Raw genomic sequence first — 15,829 nt, 5'->3', positions numbered from 1 at the left:
AGGAGCGGCCCTGAAATCTGTAAGTTCTAAACTTCCATAGCATCTCCTAGCTCCCTGGGCTGGGTCCCTAGGAGGTTGGCTGAGATTGTTAGCCAGGACTCTGATTAGGGGAGAGGACTCACCTTCAGGAAGGTGTCCTCTGTGCTTGGAGTGAGTCACCTCAGTGAAAGGTGAATTTGGAGTTTTCTATGCACAGGGGGACATTTACTCAGGGGCAGGGTGGCAGTGTTAGCATTTCCCGGGCTCAGAGAGGGGTTTTGGGGGGGTCGATGCAGGCAGGGCAGTAGTTGGGGAGATCTGGGGAGAGGGGGTGACTGTGCCATTGAGGAGCCAATACTTCATCAGCTGGTTGTGGGGACACATGGAGAAGTCTGACCTGGGGAGCTCCACCACACAGCTTTGTCAGAAAGACACTTGGGTGTCATGAGAAGATGCATCCAAGAGAGAGAGAGAGACAGAGATGGCAAAGGGGTGGGAGGTGGCTGAGACTGTCCCCATGGGAGGAGGTGGAGGGCTGGGGGAGGCAAGGGTGGTGAACATGGAGGATAGAAGAAAGTCTGTGACCTGCATGATATAGGATCAAAGACTGAGTGCCAGCTTGTAGGATTTATGCCCAAAGGGTACCACTTAGGGTGGCTAGGTCTCTGATGGTCTGGGCCGCTCGTCTTCAAACATTTTTGCTTTGCGGCCCCTTCAAAGAATTTTTTTTAAAGCTACATTCTCTGCTTTTACATTTTTACACTATCAAAATTTTTAAAATAAATATTTGCTAAGAATATGCTTTCTAGTATATTGTGAATATTGCCATTTTAAATGAAAGCTTGTACATCTTTTGAACATAGCCTTTTAAACATAGCCAGTGGAATGTCAACACCAAAGTGATTTGATTTTCATGAGTATCATTGAAAGTATGTATACGAATAAACTGTGTTCTAATGGTCCGAAATTTTATTTCTTTTCTTTTTCTTCTTGAACTGGTATTTCCATTCTACTTCCTTGATAGAATTTTATCTTAGTGTTATATATTTTATGCTTAAAAATCTTTTATTGGTCATTCTATCATACTTCCCTGAAGCTAAACTATATATATAAATTGAGATATATAAAAGTTTTTAAAGTTTACTGTGATCGTAAGGGTCTAAGTGTTAGGAAATTTCTTCTGAATGGAGTTATAATTTCTACTAATGTGTAGTCGATCAACGAAACATAGATACAGTGTCCATTTTGAAAAAAGGTATTAAACATGATGAGAAAAAAACTGTTGAAAATGAATCTCTTAATGAGATAGGTCAGCTCCCTCTTATTAGTTCCCGTATCCGTGAAGGACTGTGGCTCTGGCCAGAATGAGCTGGTGCTCGGTTCAGTTCTCTTCGGAGAAACCTTGTTTACATAAATAAAGTGCTGAGAATGGAAGGAGTTTGGTTAACACACTGTCATTGAGTGAGACCCTGTCACTCAAACCATTCTTCTGAACTAATGTTAAGATGCCTTTTAATCATCTGTTACTCCACAACTTAATCAGGTTTTGCAGTTTTGAGGAGAGCAAAGAAGTGGAAGCCAGCTGACCTACAGGAATGCCATTCACTCTGGCTGTAGAGTCTGTTATTTTCTCAGCATAGACCCCAGGGTTATGAGTGGGGCTTTTGTTTTCCGATCTGGGGATTTTTAGCCCCCGGAAGAGGTGTGGCCGTTCCCTGTGAAGTGGGAGAAGGGCCTTCCGAGTATGGGGCTGGACTCAGCTTCATTCACGGGCAGAACCATTTTAGCAGTGAAGGCTGGAAGTGGAGGAATCTGGGGAGGGATCCACTCTTGGGGCCTGTGGAGTCCACAGCCCCTGGTTTGTGGATGATTCTCTAGGCTCTGTCCTGGCAGACCCTTTTTACCCACCTCTCGGACAAGGCTAGCAATGACGCACCTATTAAACTGAAGATAGAAGCCACGTCATAAGCTGCCAGCAGTTCTAAGTGGCACTTGGTATTTTCTTTCAATAATTTCTTGTTTTCCTTTCAGTACTTCTAAAACATGTATTACCGATTTCTTTTTTATTTTAATTTTTTACTTTTTTATTGTATAATATAACATATATACAATGCAAAGAAAGAAAAAGTCAATAATTTTCAAAGTACTCTTCAATAAGTAGTTGCAGGACAGTTCCCAGAGTTTGTCATGGGCTACCATATGATCCTCTCAGATTTTTCCCACTAGCTGCTCCAGAATATGGGCAGCTAGAAGGAATAAGTATTTTTTTTTGTCGTCACAATCAACTTTTTTTCTTTTTTGTGAAAAATAACAGTTATGCAAAAAAAGCAATAAATTTCAAAGCACAGAACAACAATTAATTGTTCCACAATAAAATAAATTCCACAATTTTAGGTTTTTACTTCTAGCTACTGTAGAATACTGGAGTCTAAAAGAGATATCAGCTTAATGATTCAGCAATCATATTCGTTTGTTAAACCCTCCCTTCTCTGTATAACTCCATCATCACCTTTGATCTTGCTATCCCACTCTTTAGGGATATTTGGACCATGGCCATTCTAGCTTTTTCATGTTGGAAGGGCTGTCGATAATATGGGGTAGGGAGCTGGAACTCCCTTCTGGAGAGGCTGGGCCCTCTGCATTTCAGGCCTTATCTGGTCCAGGGACTCATCTGGAGGTTGTAGGTTTCTGGAAAGTTACCCTAGTGCATGGAACCTTCGTAGAATCTTATATATTACCCTAGGTGTTCTTTAGGATTGGCTGGAGTAGTTTTGGTTGGGGGTTGGCAAGTTATGATAGGTAACAATGTCTAACTGATGCTTGCGCGAGAGTGACCTCCAGAGTAGTCTCTGGACTCGCTCAGCCCCTAATGCTTTATTAGTTACACTTCTTTCTCCCTTTTGGTCAGGATGGAATTGTTGATTACACAGTGCCAGGGCTGGACTCATTCTAAAACATGTGTTACTGATTTATAAAGTTAGTATCTTGCACTTGACCAAGGGCACACAGCTTTTCGCTGACTAGGTCCATAAGCTCTCCTGTGATGAGATCCTCTTACGTATCTTGTCTTGGGGAAGCCCACCCTGCTCCACCCAGCAATTCCGTCTTCCCTCTGCCAAGTACTGCCTCTGAGTCTTCTTGCTTGGCACCATTTCAATTCAGCATTTCATTATTGTTTGTTTATTTGTTTTTCAGATTGTTTTAAACAGTATTCTAGGAACTCACTTCCCTGGAAATGTTTATTATTACCAGGACACCACTGTTTTCCTTTGCGAAGTCCCTACCTTTTAAAAATGGAAGTCATTGGAAGCAAGATTCATTTGCATTCCAAAAAAGCAACTCTTCTTTTGATGGCTCTGTCATTTTTCAGATCAGTCTTCTGGTTCAACAGCCATCCTTTCTCTGGTGAATGAAGCACAGTATCTGCTGATAAACAGATCAAGTGTTAAGGAACTTCAGCAGCAATTAAGCACCAGGTAAAATCTCTTAGCTTTGGAATAGCATACAGGTAAAACCATTTGCCCCTGGGACTGATTATACTTACCTTGGGAGCACTTTAAAACTAGAGAACCTCTGACTGGAACAGATCTGAGAGTTATTGAGTCCAAGCTCTTCATTTACAGATAAGAAACTGAGGCTCAGACACCCTCAGGCCAGCTTCCATTAATCCTTTTGAGTGTTCTCTTTTGTCTTCCAAGAACACTTCTTGACACCTTAAAGAGATTTGGTGGAGATCCCCTAGCTCTCCCTTTTTAATCATCCCTTTCCTTAGCATTTGCTTTAATTAAAGTGCCAAAACTTGACCCAGTTTTATTGCCCACCCCCAATGTCCCATGTTCTCCAGGAGTCCTACCCTACTTCACACGGTCATTTTGAGGGCTGAATAAGAGGGTTTATGAAAGCATTTAAAATTGCAATTACAGATATTATTTATCTGTCAGGTGTACCATCAGAAAGAACTAGCAGCTCTGCTTCTTCACTCCTCCTCAGGGCTCTCCCAGTACTTCCTGATGGTATTAGTAGGTCAGCTCTAGAAATGGTCTTGGTTGGTCCAACCCCCTCATTATATTTCAGCAGAAACAGAAGTCCCGAGGTAGTCAGTTAACTAGGGTAACTCACCCAGCTGTTAGCCAGAGCATGACTGGGATGGGCTCCTCAATCTCAGCCCGGTGCTTCTCTTCCAGGCCAGGGAAGTGTGCACATGCCTGTCAGCACCGTGAGCTGGGGGGCCATGTGCATGTGTGTGCACACTCACAAACATGTGCAAATACAGCTTAAAAAAATGACCTAGGACCCCCCTTCATTCTTTACAAAGATGGATTGTTTATAGTAATTCCTGTTTATAATAATTCTAGTTTACAGTAATTGGCAATACTGTACAACAGCATTCCCTTGCTGTGGTCCAGCTCGCTGCCTCTTTGGCACTCTTTACTGGCACCAAGGGACCCTCCTCAGGCACGTGGGCCCTGGAGACAGCCAATCAGGTTTCTGGGATTCTTGGTGTAGAAAGGTAGGAGTTGGGGATAGGCTTGTTGCAGCAGTGGTTCCTACCAGGAGGGTATCGCATTTCCTGCTGGGTGGTTTAGAGCAAGGTTGACAGGTAGGGGGCAGGCAGAGCTGAAGGTAGGTAGGAGGGACAGTCCTGTGGCTAGGACCGGGCCCCAAGTGTCCCTGGAGTCCCCGATAGGTGTTTCTCTATGCTCTGTTTGTGAATTTGATCAATTTTATCATGCACGTGCTGACCACAACAGTTTTTGGACATTAACTTCCCCTTTTACAAAGCACAAAGGAAATGTTTATAATTCAGGATGTAAATCCAGAAACAGAGGATTTTAGGACTGGAAGGTGGTAACTGTGGTCCTCAGAGATCGTGGGAGTTGTCCACCGTTGGTGGGAAACCTCCACTCCCTTGTAATCTCCTTTCACCCCCATCCAGAGCCTGTCACATTGTCTCCAGGGAAAATTCCAGTCATGCTTCAGGATTTTTCCTCCAACTACTGAAGTACAACAGAGTGCCAACATTGTATGTACACAGCTCAATGAATTTTTACAGATGTGTACCTGCTTGTCATCACTACTCAGGTCAAGTAGAGACCATTTCCAGTACCCCAGACTCCTGCCTTTTATTCTCTTAGTCAATCCCCTATTCTGATCACTATTGTGACTTGTTTTACCATAGATAGTTTCACTGTTTTGAAATTAATATGAGATCATATAGTGTTGGAGAAGTTTTAAGACTCTACTTTAGTGACTTCTTCTAGTGGGGAGCATATGGAGTTATGGAGAGCCATTTTGCAGAACCTCAAGCTAGTAAGAAAAAATTTAAACTAAGAATTAAAAAAAAATAGCATATGCTAGTTAAAACAGCAATAGCACTGAAGTTAGGAAGTATCAACCCCCCCCCTCTATTTTTTTTTATGACATTTTAATATCCAAAAACAATGAGTTCCCCGTGCTTTTCAGGTCTTTAACAATTAAGCCTGCTGACAGCTCTTTAAATGCTTTGCCTTGATCCACCTTATAGAACTAGTATTTTCTTAGAAGTTAGTTCACTTCTGTTCCCCTTTTCACCTGGTTTCCAAAGTCCTTCATCTCTTCAGCTAAGATCTATTCACATTTTCCATAGTCTCTGGTGGTCTTCTCCCTGGAAATGGAACCAAATCCCAAGAGGATGCCATCAATATCTGCTTAACATATTTGTGTCCCTTGACCTTACACTTGTGAAAGGTCATAGCTTTTTCTGATCATCCAGGCCTCAGTCCAGAGTAGCATTGATGAAGTCAGGCATTGCATGACCTGGCAGACATGCTGAAATACTACAGCAGTGCAATTATTCCTCTCCACCTTAACCCCTTTTTGGTATGTCTTAAACAGTGATGAGAATGGAAAGGAGGAATTATTCCCAATGGAAGATCTCATCTCGCGTTTCCGTGCCAATATTATTACTAATGGCACAAGGCCTTTTGAAGAAGAGAAATGGGATGAGATTTCAATTGATTCCTTGCATTTTCAGGTAAGTTTCAAGGGGCTTTATTATTCTTCAATGAAGATTGACCTCAAATCCAGGCCTGGAAGTAGTGAGCAGGGATTTCTTCCCCCGTCCTTGATTCTTACACACAGAATCTCAGCCAGGAGGGTGTGTGACATCTGCATTCTATAACACTCTTTGTGTGGATCCTTCACTGCTCCACGTGGACACTGAGAATGTGCCCCAAACAGATGATTTTAGGGCTCAGTGCTTCCTCTACCGCATCATTATGTATGGGTTTAACTTCTGTTTCTTGGAATGCTTGCGTCTTTGTGAACTTCATCCTCAAAAGATTGCTAATTTCTGGCAGCCTGGAGCTCATGGAGGCAGGACTCCCAAATCTGGCAGACCCTCAGTGTCCATTGCTGTTCAACTCTTTATGCTCTGGCCTTGCTGGCAGCTGGGAGGAGCTTGTAGTCAAAGGCAAAGCCACCGGATGTCCTTTCTCTCCAGGCCCTGTGCTGCTAAAACCTTTGCTGTGGGCTTTAAAGATGTCAAAAAGAGGAGAAGTCTTAGGCTAAAATCTCTACTCTTCATGCAGGCTGACAGGACCCCAGGAGACCCAACCCCACTGAGCTTTCTGAACTCATCATCCTCCCCTCTCTGCCTCTGTCTTACTGATCTTCTCTCCATTCCCTAAATAAGCCAAGCTTCCTGCCTCAGCGCTTTTGACCTTGCTGTCCCTTCTGCCTGGCACGTTCTCCCTGCAGCTGCTCCAAGGTCTCAGCTCAGATGTCACCCCAAGGAAAGGTGTCCCTGACCTCCTGCACAGTTACATTCTGCATGGTGCCTGCTTATTCCATCAGAGCATACGAAGGTGAGGAACAAGCCTGTTATGTTTTTTGCTGTTGATCTAGAGGCTAGAATAGCTTTGGCCCAGAGTTGGTGCTCACTAAGTCATTATTGAGGGAATGAATGGACAGGAAACATGTGAAATAGACAGAGACAGAAGAGTGGGAGACATGCAGAAAATGTGCCCAGTTTTTCAGTGGGAAGTGTGATTATTTTCGTAAGAGTAGTATATAGCCAGTAGTAGTAAATTAGCCAGTGGTATAAACTGACAATAATGGGTTATTGATGCCCAGGCTCTGTACTCAAAAGACACACCATTCCAGCATCCAGAAAAATTATAAACAATAATTTAAATCTTTATTGAATAATTTAGAGACCTTGTGGGAGGGATTTTGGACAAATTACAAGGCGCAATAAAATACCCCAAAGATCTTATTTATCCATGAACTCTCATACCTCCTCTTATCCTGGCAGCCACTCCCCCTTGAAAATCAATTCCTTCTTCCTCTCAAATTCTCTTCTACAAGTCTCTCTCTGCAACCGAACTCTCCTACTATGCCCCCTCCTCCTTCCAGACTGACTGCTCTTCTCTTTATTTTCTATTTCTGTCTCTGCCTTTACTGTTTTAGAAATGTCTGCGCTTACATATCCTACTGGGCACAAAGGAAGCAGTAAATATACACTGCTGAATAGATGGAGAGAGTGGGGAGGAAGAAAGAGGGAAGGAAGGAAAGACAACTAGAATTAGATGAGAATTAATATCAGAAACTCGCCTGGCAGTAGTATCATCTGTGTCTCTCCATGTTCTTGGGATCATAAATACAAAAGGACCATTTCTGAGATCACTTCTTAATATGCTTTACTTTCTTTAGGTAACTCTTTACAGCAATTAATAAAAGTTAAACTATGCATGTCCTTTGACCCACTTATTTCAGTTGTAGAAATCTATCCCATAGAAAATACTCATACATGTTTGCCATTTATTAGTTTAATTTAATTTATTTCAATTACCTAGAGTTGGCCTAACTGTGAGGCTAAGGGCACAGTCCTCCAGACTGTCAGGTCTGCCCAAGACTTCTGACCTCAACTGCTAGGAGTTCAAAGCTAGAGAGAAGAGTCGCACAAAACCAACATCACTTCTGACACCTACTGAAAATTTGGAAGTTTTCCAAAATCATCCTCAGGTTTGATGATTTGCTGAAAGACTCACAGAACTTACTGATAGATACTATACTTATAGGTACAGTTTATTACAGGGAAAGTATATGAATTAGAGCCAGCCAAAGGAAGAGACGCATGAGGCATAGTCTGAGAGGGATCCCCACACAAAGCATCCACTGTCATCAGAATATGTTACCCTCCTGGCATCAGTGTTTAACAGTACATGCTCACCTGATCGGTCCAGAGTTTTCTTACTGATTTGTTGCCTACGTGGTGGAATACCATTTCTGTCTCCAGCCCCAGCCTCCCCAGAGGTTGAGCTGTTACCACAAGGTCTGGGGACTCACCATGAGTCAGCTTGTTAGCATTAACTATCATTTGTGGTCTGAGAGGTCCCACCATGAATGCTAAACACGCGTCTATCACTTGAGAAATTCCAAGGGTTTAGAGGAGCTAGGGACAAAGGCCAGACTTCTCTTTGGGTAAGGCCAAATACTTTACTATACAGCAGTATTTTTGTAAGTATGAAAACTTGGGGGACATCTTAAATGTTCATAATAAGAAGGTTGGTTAAGTTATGTTGTAGTCATACAACATAATGCTGTGCAAGCATTAAAATATATAAGGTATAGTTAATACTGTGTCTTTTAGAAAGTAGATGCTTAAAACATGCTCATTGATGAGAACACTCAGTGCTGAAGCAGTTGCAGTGAAACTAGCACATCTCTTGGAAAGTATATTTTCGAGTTATAAAAGCTTTTTTACCCGTTGGCCTTATAATCTCACTTTGGGAGAGTGATCCTAAGGAAATAATTTCAAACAGGAAAGAATTATGTGAATTGTATTACTGATAATAGCAAAGCATTAGAAACTATTTACATGGCTTCAAAGAGGAATGGCTAAGTGCATCAACCCATGTGAATGCCAGGCCACTGAAAATTGCAAAATCCAAGGATGAAATAGGTCTCTATGTTCTGACATGGAGAGATGCCCATTATATACTGTGGCGTAATGCCCACCAGCTAGAATGTGAGTGATAGGAGCAGGCCGAGAGATACCCAGGGTTTGTTGAGTGTTTCTAATTTCAGAAGCACAATTTGTGTTGCCCATGAGTGAACAAAGGAGAAAACAATTATGAGAAAATCAAGTACCTTTGCACCGTTTACATGCACAATAAAAGAGTCATCTGGTCACTGTTGAGCCATGTACTTTGTTTTTTTTATGTTAATATTTATGGGAGATTTTCTTGTTATAAAAGCAATTCGTGCTCAATGCAGACAATCCAGAAAAGAAGTTCTTTTATGTGGCATGATTACTATTAAGGTATCTACTGTGTTTTATGTATTATGTGTGTGTGTGTGTGTGTGTATATATATGTGTGTGTGTATATATACACACATACACATTTATAAGAATACATATATAATTTTGTTTCCTGGTTATTTCAATTATAAAAATGAATATTTTCCCATTTTATTTAAAACCTTTCAAAATGTAGATGTAGCATGATTTGCTTAACTGCTCTCTACTATTGGACATTTAGGATGTTACCAAATTTTCCCTATTATATACAATGTGATGAAAACATTGTATGTGAATTGGTGTTCATATTTCAATTCTTTTCTTGGGTTAAATTTCTAGAAGTGAAATTGCTAGGTCAAAGGGCATGAACACACTAGGGTTCTTTCTGATAACTTTCTCACGTGGCTCAGTGCTGGATCTGTGGCTGTTTTATCTTCTCTCGGCTTATCCTTCTCCAGTCACTGAATTCTTTCCTTCTGCAAATCCCCAACATTCTGTGATAATCATCTGCAATTCACAACTCCTCTTTTCTTACTCCAAAAAAAAAAAAAAAAAAAAGAACTCAGCTGACAAACAAATGTGGATGATTCCCCAGCATTGTGAAGATATGCCCTTTCCGACTTCTCAGACTTGTAGTGCAGTATAGAGCATTTCTGTGCAAGGCTGAAATTGACTTCCTACAATCTATCCCTTCCAGACCCAAATTCCTCCCTACAAAGTGCAAGGGTCTGGTCAGTCTCATGGCAATGCTGTCTTTTCTAACCTGCTAGGTTGTGGGGCCTTGTCACAGATGCCAGATGATTTGCATTAACCAACAAACTGGGCAACGAAATCAAGATGTTTTCCAAAAGCTTTCTGAGAGTCGAAAGAGAAAGGTAAGCGTGACTGAAAAATAGGACGTCTTTTGTAAAGTGCCTGGTGCATTAGCTATGCCAGAACTGCATTCACAGTAGTGCCAAGTGACTTTTAGAAAGGAGAGACTGCTGTGCCTCCTGAAGCTGATAAGCTCCATTAAGGTTCTGACCTTTCCTGTGACGCCATCTTACTTTTCCTTCCTATCCAACTCTTCACTTTGTTATTTGTTTTATTACATGTAGTTTTTACGCTTTCAAATCTTTTTGAAGAGATACAGAGTATAAGAAATGACTAAGTAAATGAGTAAATTAATTCGTTTGTTTCTTCAAACACAAATCTCATGAAGAATAAAATGCCTTCTGGTAAATAGAGTAGCTGCATAGAAAGATTAAGTAAATTGCTTTACACTAAGCCTATAATTCATCTTCTTGAGGGTTACAATGTTTAATTGTTGTTGTTATGGATTCCAGATTATAAAAGCTGAACTTGTTGACCCTTTAGTATGATTTATTCTCAGGTTTACACTTTCTCTTAGGGCTTTTGTGTTTGCAGGAAGCCAAATAGGCAGTCAGGCTTCATGGAACAATTCTTGAAAATTAACAGGAATAAAGCAAAAATTTCATCTATTTCTAATATAAATTGTAATTCATGGTACAATGTTCTGCATTATTTTCCTGAAACCAGATTTTCATTTCATGGTATTTGATCTTCATGTCTCCTGTGGTCTGCAGAGGAGCTGTACGAGTGTTAGCAGCATGTCCATGTGTCAGTGGGGCCCTGACCTTACCCATCCAGATTTCCAGGAGAGAGGGTGCATGAGTACAAATACTAGGGGGTATGCAAGTAACATTTCTCAGCATCACTGCAATTCTCGTGTGCACAAATCTTTTTTATTCTTCATTTTAAATTTTGGAATAATTTTAGATTTATAGAAAAGTTACAAAGATAGTCCAGAGAGCTCCCATGTACTCTTCTCCCACATGTGCTCAACTCTTAAGGAATTAATTTGGTATACATTGCTGAAAGACCTAATAAGTCACTAAAGCCACAGATTATTGTCTTTGCATAAGCTATGTTGACCCAAATCTGTTTGGAATGAATTGAAGGTATAAATAACACAGGTGTAAAATAAACCCTTGCAGCCTTAATCAGGTGTGCTGTTTTTCCCATCCAAGAAGATGCATGAAGTTTAAGGGCCATTTGTGTTTCAATAGAGGCGCTTCAGAGAGAGATGAAGGAAACTTCAAAGGAGTACTGCTTTATACGTCAGATTACTTAGAAGGGACTTTGTTTATTCTAGTGCAGCGGGGACTGGAACAGAAGGGCTCACCTGCCTCCAGGTAACAGAGGAATGTAGGCGCGTCCCTGTTCTTCAGCAAGGAGCCCAGGGTGTTCCAGGGGCCGGCGTCCTGGGCTTGGGCCTCAGTGGGCAGAACTGGGGGTGGGGGGGAAGGACTGTCAGCATCCAGTCACCCCAGAGTCAGCAGTGAAGAAGGGGGGCTCTCAGGCTGAGGGCAGCCCCATGCCAGCAGTCCTACAGTTGTACTTGGACCTCAGCTGGAGACGTCCAGCAGGCGGATGAGATATGCAAGTGATGTGGCCTCGAGACCTGGAACCCAGAGGACAGGTGGCCGGGAGGCACAGTGGGCAGGGGTGGGGCAGAACGAGGGGGATTCCCCAGGCAGCCTCCTGTCCCCACTCCCTGGACTCCTACAGTTCCCTCTTGGATATCGAAGATTGGTCCTGGCTCCCTTCCTGTACAAAAGAGCATGATGTGACACAAAAGTGGAGTAAGGACCCAGTATCTTCTTGGGGAGAATGCAGATTCAGGTTTGTATTCTCACCCTAGTGGAGAATTATTAGCTAAAATATTAGCTGATGTTTATCAAATGTTTGCCGTGTTCCAGGCCCTGTTCTGAGGGCTGACCATTCATTTAATCCTCTCACCAGCCTTAGGAAATTGGTGCTGATTTTGCTGCAGTTTTACAGATGAGGCAGCGCAGACACAGGGGAGAGGAGGACTCAGCTGAGCCATATGGTCAGGGGTGGCCGGGCCAGGGCTGAACCCAGCTGTGCTGACGCTGTGCCCATAGTCTGGGTCATGGTTCTAGGTTGCATGTATATTTTTAAAAAATGATTTTTAAAAAACTTGTCGCTTAAATCTTTTCCTTGATTCTCTTAGCAAATATTTAATTAGGCACTTAACAAATGCCAGGTACTTCAGGAGGCGCTGAACGTACAACAGTAAACAACATTCTGCAATAAACAATACAGATTTGTTCCTCCCCTCCTGATAAATTCGGTCTAGATGGAATGTTTTTAATTATAAACATTTAAAAAATGACGTAAATTAAATGTCAAAAAATAAGGGAGAAAAGTCTATATCCTACAGTTTTAACACAGTTCATTTACTCATTTAATAATTTATTTAGTTACTATTACAGGAAGATAGTATGTTGAATCCCAAAGATAGAGCTATAAATAAGACAGTCTTTAATTATGCTAAATTCCCCTCCAGTTCCTTTACTTTGCATATTTTTATATAGTTATAATTTTACTCTAAAAATGTTTTTGTACCTTGCTTTGTCATTTAATATATCACTGTCATTTCCATACACATAATACCTGGTCTTCAATACTTTGTTTAAATGCTATGATATTCTATGTAGAGTATAAACCATGGATTATCAAAGACTTCCCCTATTGTTTTTTTTATTTATTTGTTTTCATGATGCCAAATATGCTACAATGAACTTCTAGTACCAAGGATTATTTTCTTAGGCTAGAGTTCTAGCCTTCAAAACATGAGGTCAAAAAGAATGGACACATACTGGTGACCCTGACTAATAGAGAAAGGGCTAAATTAGTTTCCACAGTGCTGCCTCTACTTGCTTCTGTGTGGCTGGTGCTGTGCCTCTGCCCAGCTGGTCCTCTTCTGCTTCTGAAATCTTCTGCAGCTTATGCTGTTTTCTGTTCCAAACGTCTGTGAGAGGACAGTCTCTAGATCTGTACTAAAGTTTCCCTTTGGGCTTCAAGTTCTAGGATTCTGTTTTTGTAGTTGATATGGCTTCTTTGCTTTGATGTGGTAGAAGAACACCCACTTAGGCAGGCCTGCTTTTTTTTTTATAATTCGAAATTTTAGGCGGGCCACAGTGGCTCAGCAGGCAGAGTTCTCACCTGCCATGCTGGAGACCTGGGTTCGATTCCTGGTGCCTGCCCATGCAAAAAAGAAACAAACAAATGAAGTTTAACTTGGACTGCATGGGTAGTTCAGTGGTTAGAATGCCCACCTTACTTCGATTCCCGGACCAGGCACCACCCCCCTAAAAAAAATTATTTTTTCTTAAAATAAGCATTATTAAAATAGTAAATAAAAAAAAAACACCATGACAAGTTGAGAGAAAGACTGTGGAAGAATAAAAAAAGTTTTGCATTTTACTTTTTTTAAATGAAATTTTATCGAGATATAGTCACATACCAAATAATCCATTCAAAGTACGCAATCGGTGGCTCACAATATCATCATACAGGTGTGCGTTCATCACTACAGTAAATTTTAGAACATTTTCATTCTCCAAGAAAAAAATAAAAAGAAAAAGAACACCCAGAACAACTCATACCACTTATCCCCCCATTATTTATTTTTTTAGTCTTTATTTTATTACACATCTGCTCATACACTGGATAAAGGGAGTGTCAGTCTCAAGGTTTACGCAATCTCACGGTCACACAATAAAAGCTATATAGTTATGCAGTCATAATCAAGAATCCAGTCTACTGGATCACAGCTCAGCAGTTTCAGATATTTCCTTCTAGCTAGTCTAATATACTAGAAACTAAAATGGATTATCTGTATAATGAATGAGAATAACCTCCAGAGTGAACTCTCAACTCTGTTTGAAACCTCTCAGACACTGAAACTTTATTTTGTTTCATTTCTTTTACTCCTTTTGGTGAAGATGGCTTTCTGAATCCGTGATGCCAGGCCCAGGCTCATCCCTGGGAGTCCTGACCCACATGATAGGGAGGGTAGTGAGTTTATTTGCAGAGGTGGCTTAGGAAGGGAGGCCACATCTGAGCAACGAAAGAGGTTTCCTGGGGGTGACTCTTAGGCATAATTATAAGTGGGCTTAAGTTCTGCTCTGCAGAAATAAGTTTAATAAGAGCAGGCCCATGATCAAGAACTTGACTTATTAAATTGGGAGTCCCTAATGCTTGTGAGAATATCAGGAATTCCCGAGGTGTGGAAGTTCAATATTTCCATATATTTTTCCACAGCCCTTTGAGGCCAGGCCTACTTTTTAAAAAAACTTTTTAAAATTGTATAATATAACATAAATATGAAGCAAAGAAGGGAAAAGCAATAGTTTTCAGAGCACTCTTCAACAAGTAGTTACAGGACAGATCCCAGCGTTTGTCATGGACTACCATACCATCATCTCAGATTTTTCCTTCTAGCTACTCCAGGGTATAGGAGGCTAGAAGGAATATATATATATTTTTTATCATCATTTTGTTGTGAAAAATATATATATATACTGAAGAACAATAAATTTCAAAGCACAGCACAGCGATTAGTTGTAGAACAGATTTCAGAGTTTGGATGGGTTACAATTCCACAGTTTTAGGTTTTTACTCCTAGATGCTCTAAGATGCTGGAAACTAAAGGAAATATCGATACCATGATTCAGCTATCATACTCGTTTGTTAAACTCTACCTTCTCTGTGTAACTCCAGTATCACCTTTGATCTTTCTGTCCTGCTATTTAGGTGTATTTGGGCTATGGCCATTCTAAATTTTTCATGTTGGGAGGAGCTGTCAATAATATGGGGTAGGGAGATGGAACTAGCTGATGTGGAGAGGTTAGATCCTATAGGACTTATCTGGTCCAGGAACCCATCTGAAGATTGTAGGTTTCTGGAAAGTTACCCTAGTGCATGGGACCTTTGTAGAATCTTATATATTGGGCAGGCCTACTTTTTAATCCTCTGTTCTCCACTGCTGCTCTGCCAGAAGACAGTGTTGGCTCCTCAGGCCTTTGTCCAGTCATTGGAGTCTCCCCTTGCTGCCAAAGAAAACAAAAATCCCGGCTGTCCTATGGCCCCTCCTCTTGCCTTACCTTTTTTTTTTTTTATGTGCAGGCACCCGGAATTGAACCTGGGTCTCTGCCATGTCAGGCGAGAATGCTGCCTGCTGAGCCACCGTGGCCTTCCCTCTTGCCTTACTTTTAAGACAAATATTTTTGGTTTAGCTAATCAGAAACCCAAAATTTACTAAAAGAATTTATATAGCAAAAAGATAAAGGGTACTGTTTGGCTTTTGTGCCTTTACAACAGAGTTTCTGAATTAATTTCAACACCTACTGAAATGCACCGATTGGCAAACCTTTCATGTCTTCAATCAATCCTGGGGCTTAAATTACAGTTATGCTTAGTGTTCTAGTTTGCTAGCTGCTGGAATGCAAAATGATTATTCCCACTGATTCTGCATTTAGCAGCCCAATTCATCTGTCCTTAAATGTGGTATGTCCTACTCTTTTGCAGTCAGTATTAAAGAATTTATTTCCCTGCTGCCTATATTTCCTCTAGCCTTCTTGGGAAGGAGAGAGTAGGGGTATTATTTCTGACCACAAACTGAGCTCCTGAGGGCAAATGCTGCGCTTTTCACTATTAAGTCCCAACCCAGAATGGCTTTTTAAAGAAACGGAATGG

The 15,829-nt window shown here is 41.1% G+C and overlaps 1 protein-coding gene across 1 annotated transcript in view; it reads left to right on the top strand.

Annotated features, from left to right (window-relative positions):
* MOCOS (molybdenum cofactor sulfurase) overlaps positions 1 to 15,829 on the top strand; it is a 62,899-nt gene that overhangs the window by 44,066 nt on the left and 3,004 nt on the right. The window contains exons 12-14 of the mRNA XM_077135605.1: positions 3,350 to 3,455; positions 5,854 to 5,992; positions 10,033 to 10,137. Coding sequence (XP_076991720.1) covers positions 3,350 to 3,455; positions 5,854 to 5,992; positions 10,033 to 10,137 — 350 coding nt within the window. The remainder of the gene's footprint in view (positions 1 to 3,349; positions 3,456 to 5,853; positions 5,993 to 10,032; positions 10,138 to 15,829) is intronic.

This window comes from Tamandua tetradactyla, chromosome 18 (genome assembly GCF_023851605.1).
Source record: "Tamandua tetradactyla isolate mTamTet1 chromosome 18, mTamTet1.pri, whole genome shotgun sequence".
Classification (NCBI taxonomy): Eukaryota; Metazoa; Chordata; class Mammalia; order Pilosa; family Myrmecophagidae; genus Tamandua; species Tamandua tetradactyla.
This window is presented reverse-complemented; position numbering and strand designations above follow the sequence as displayed.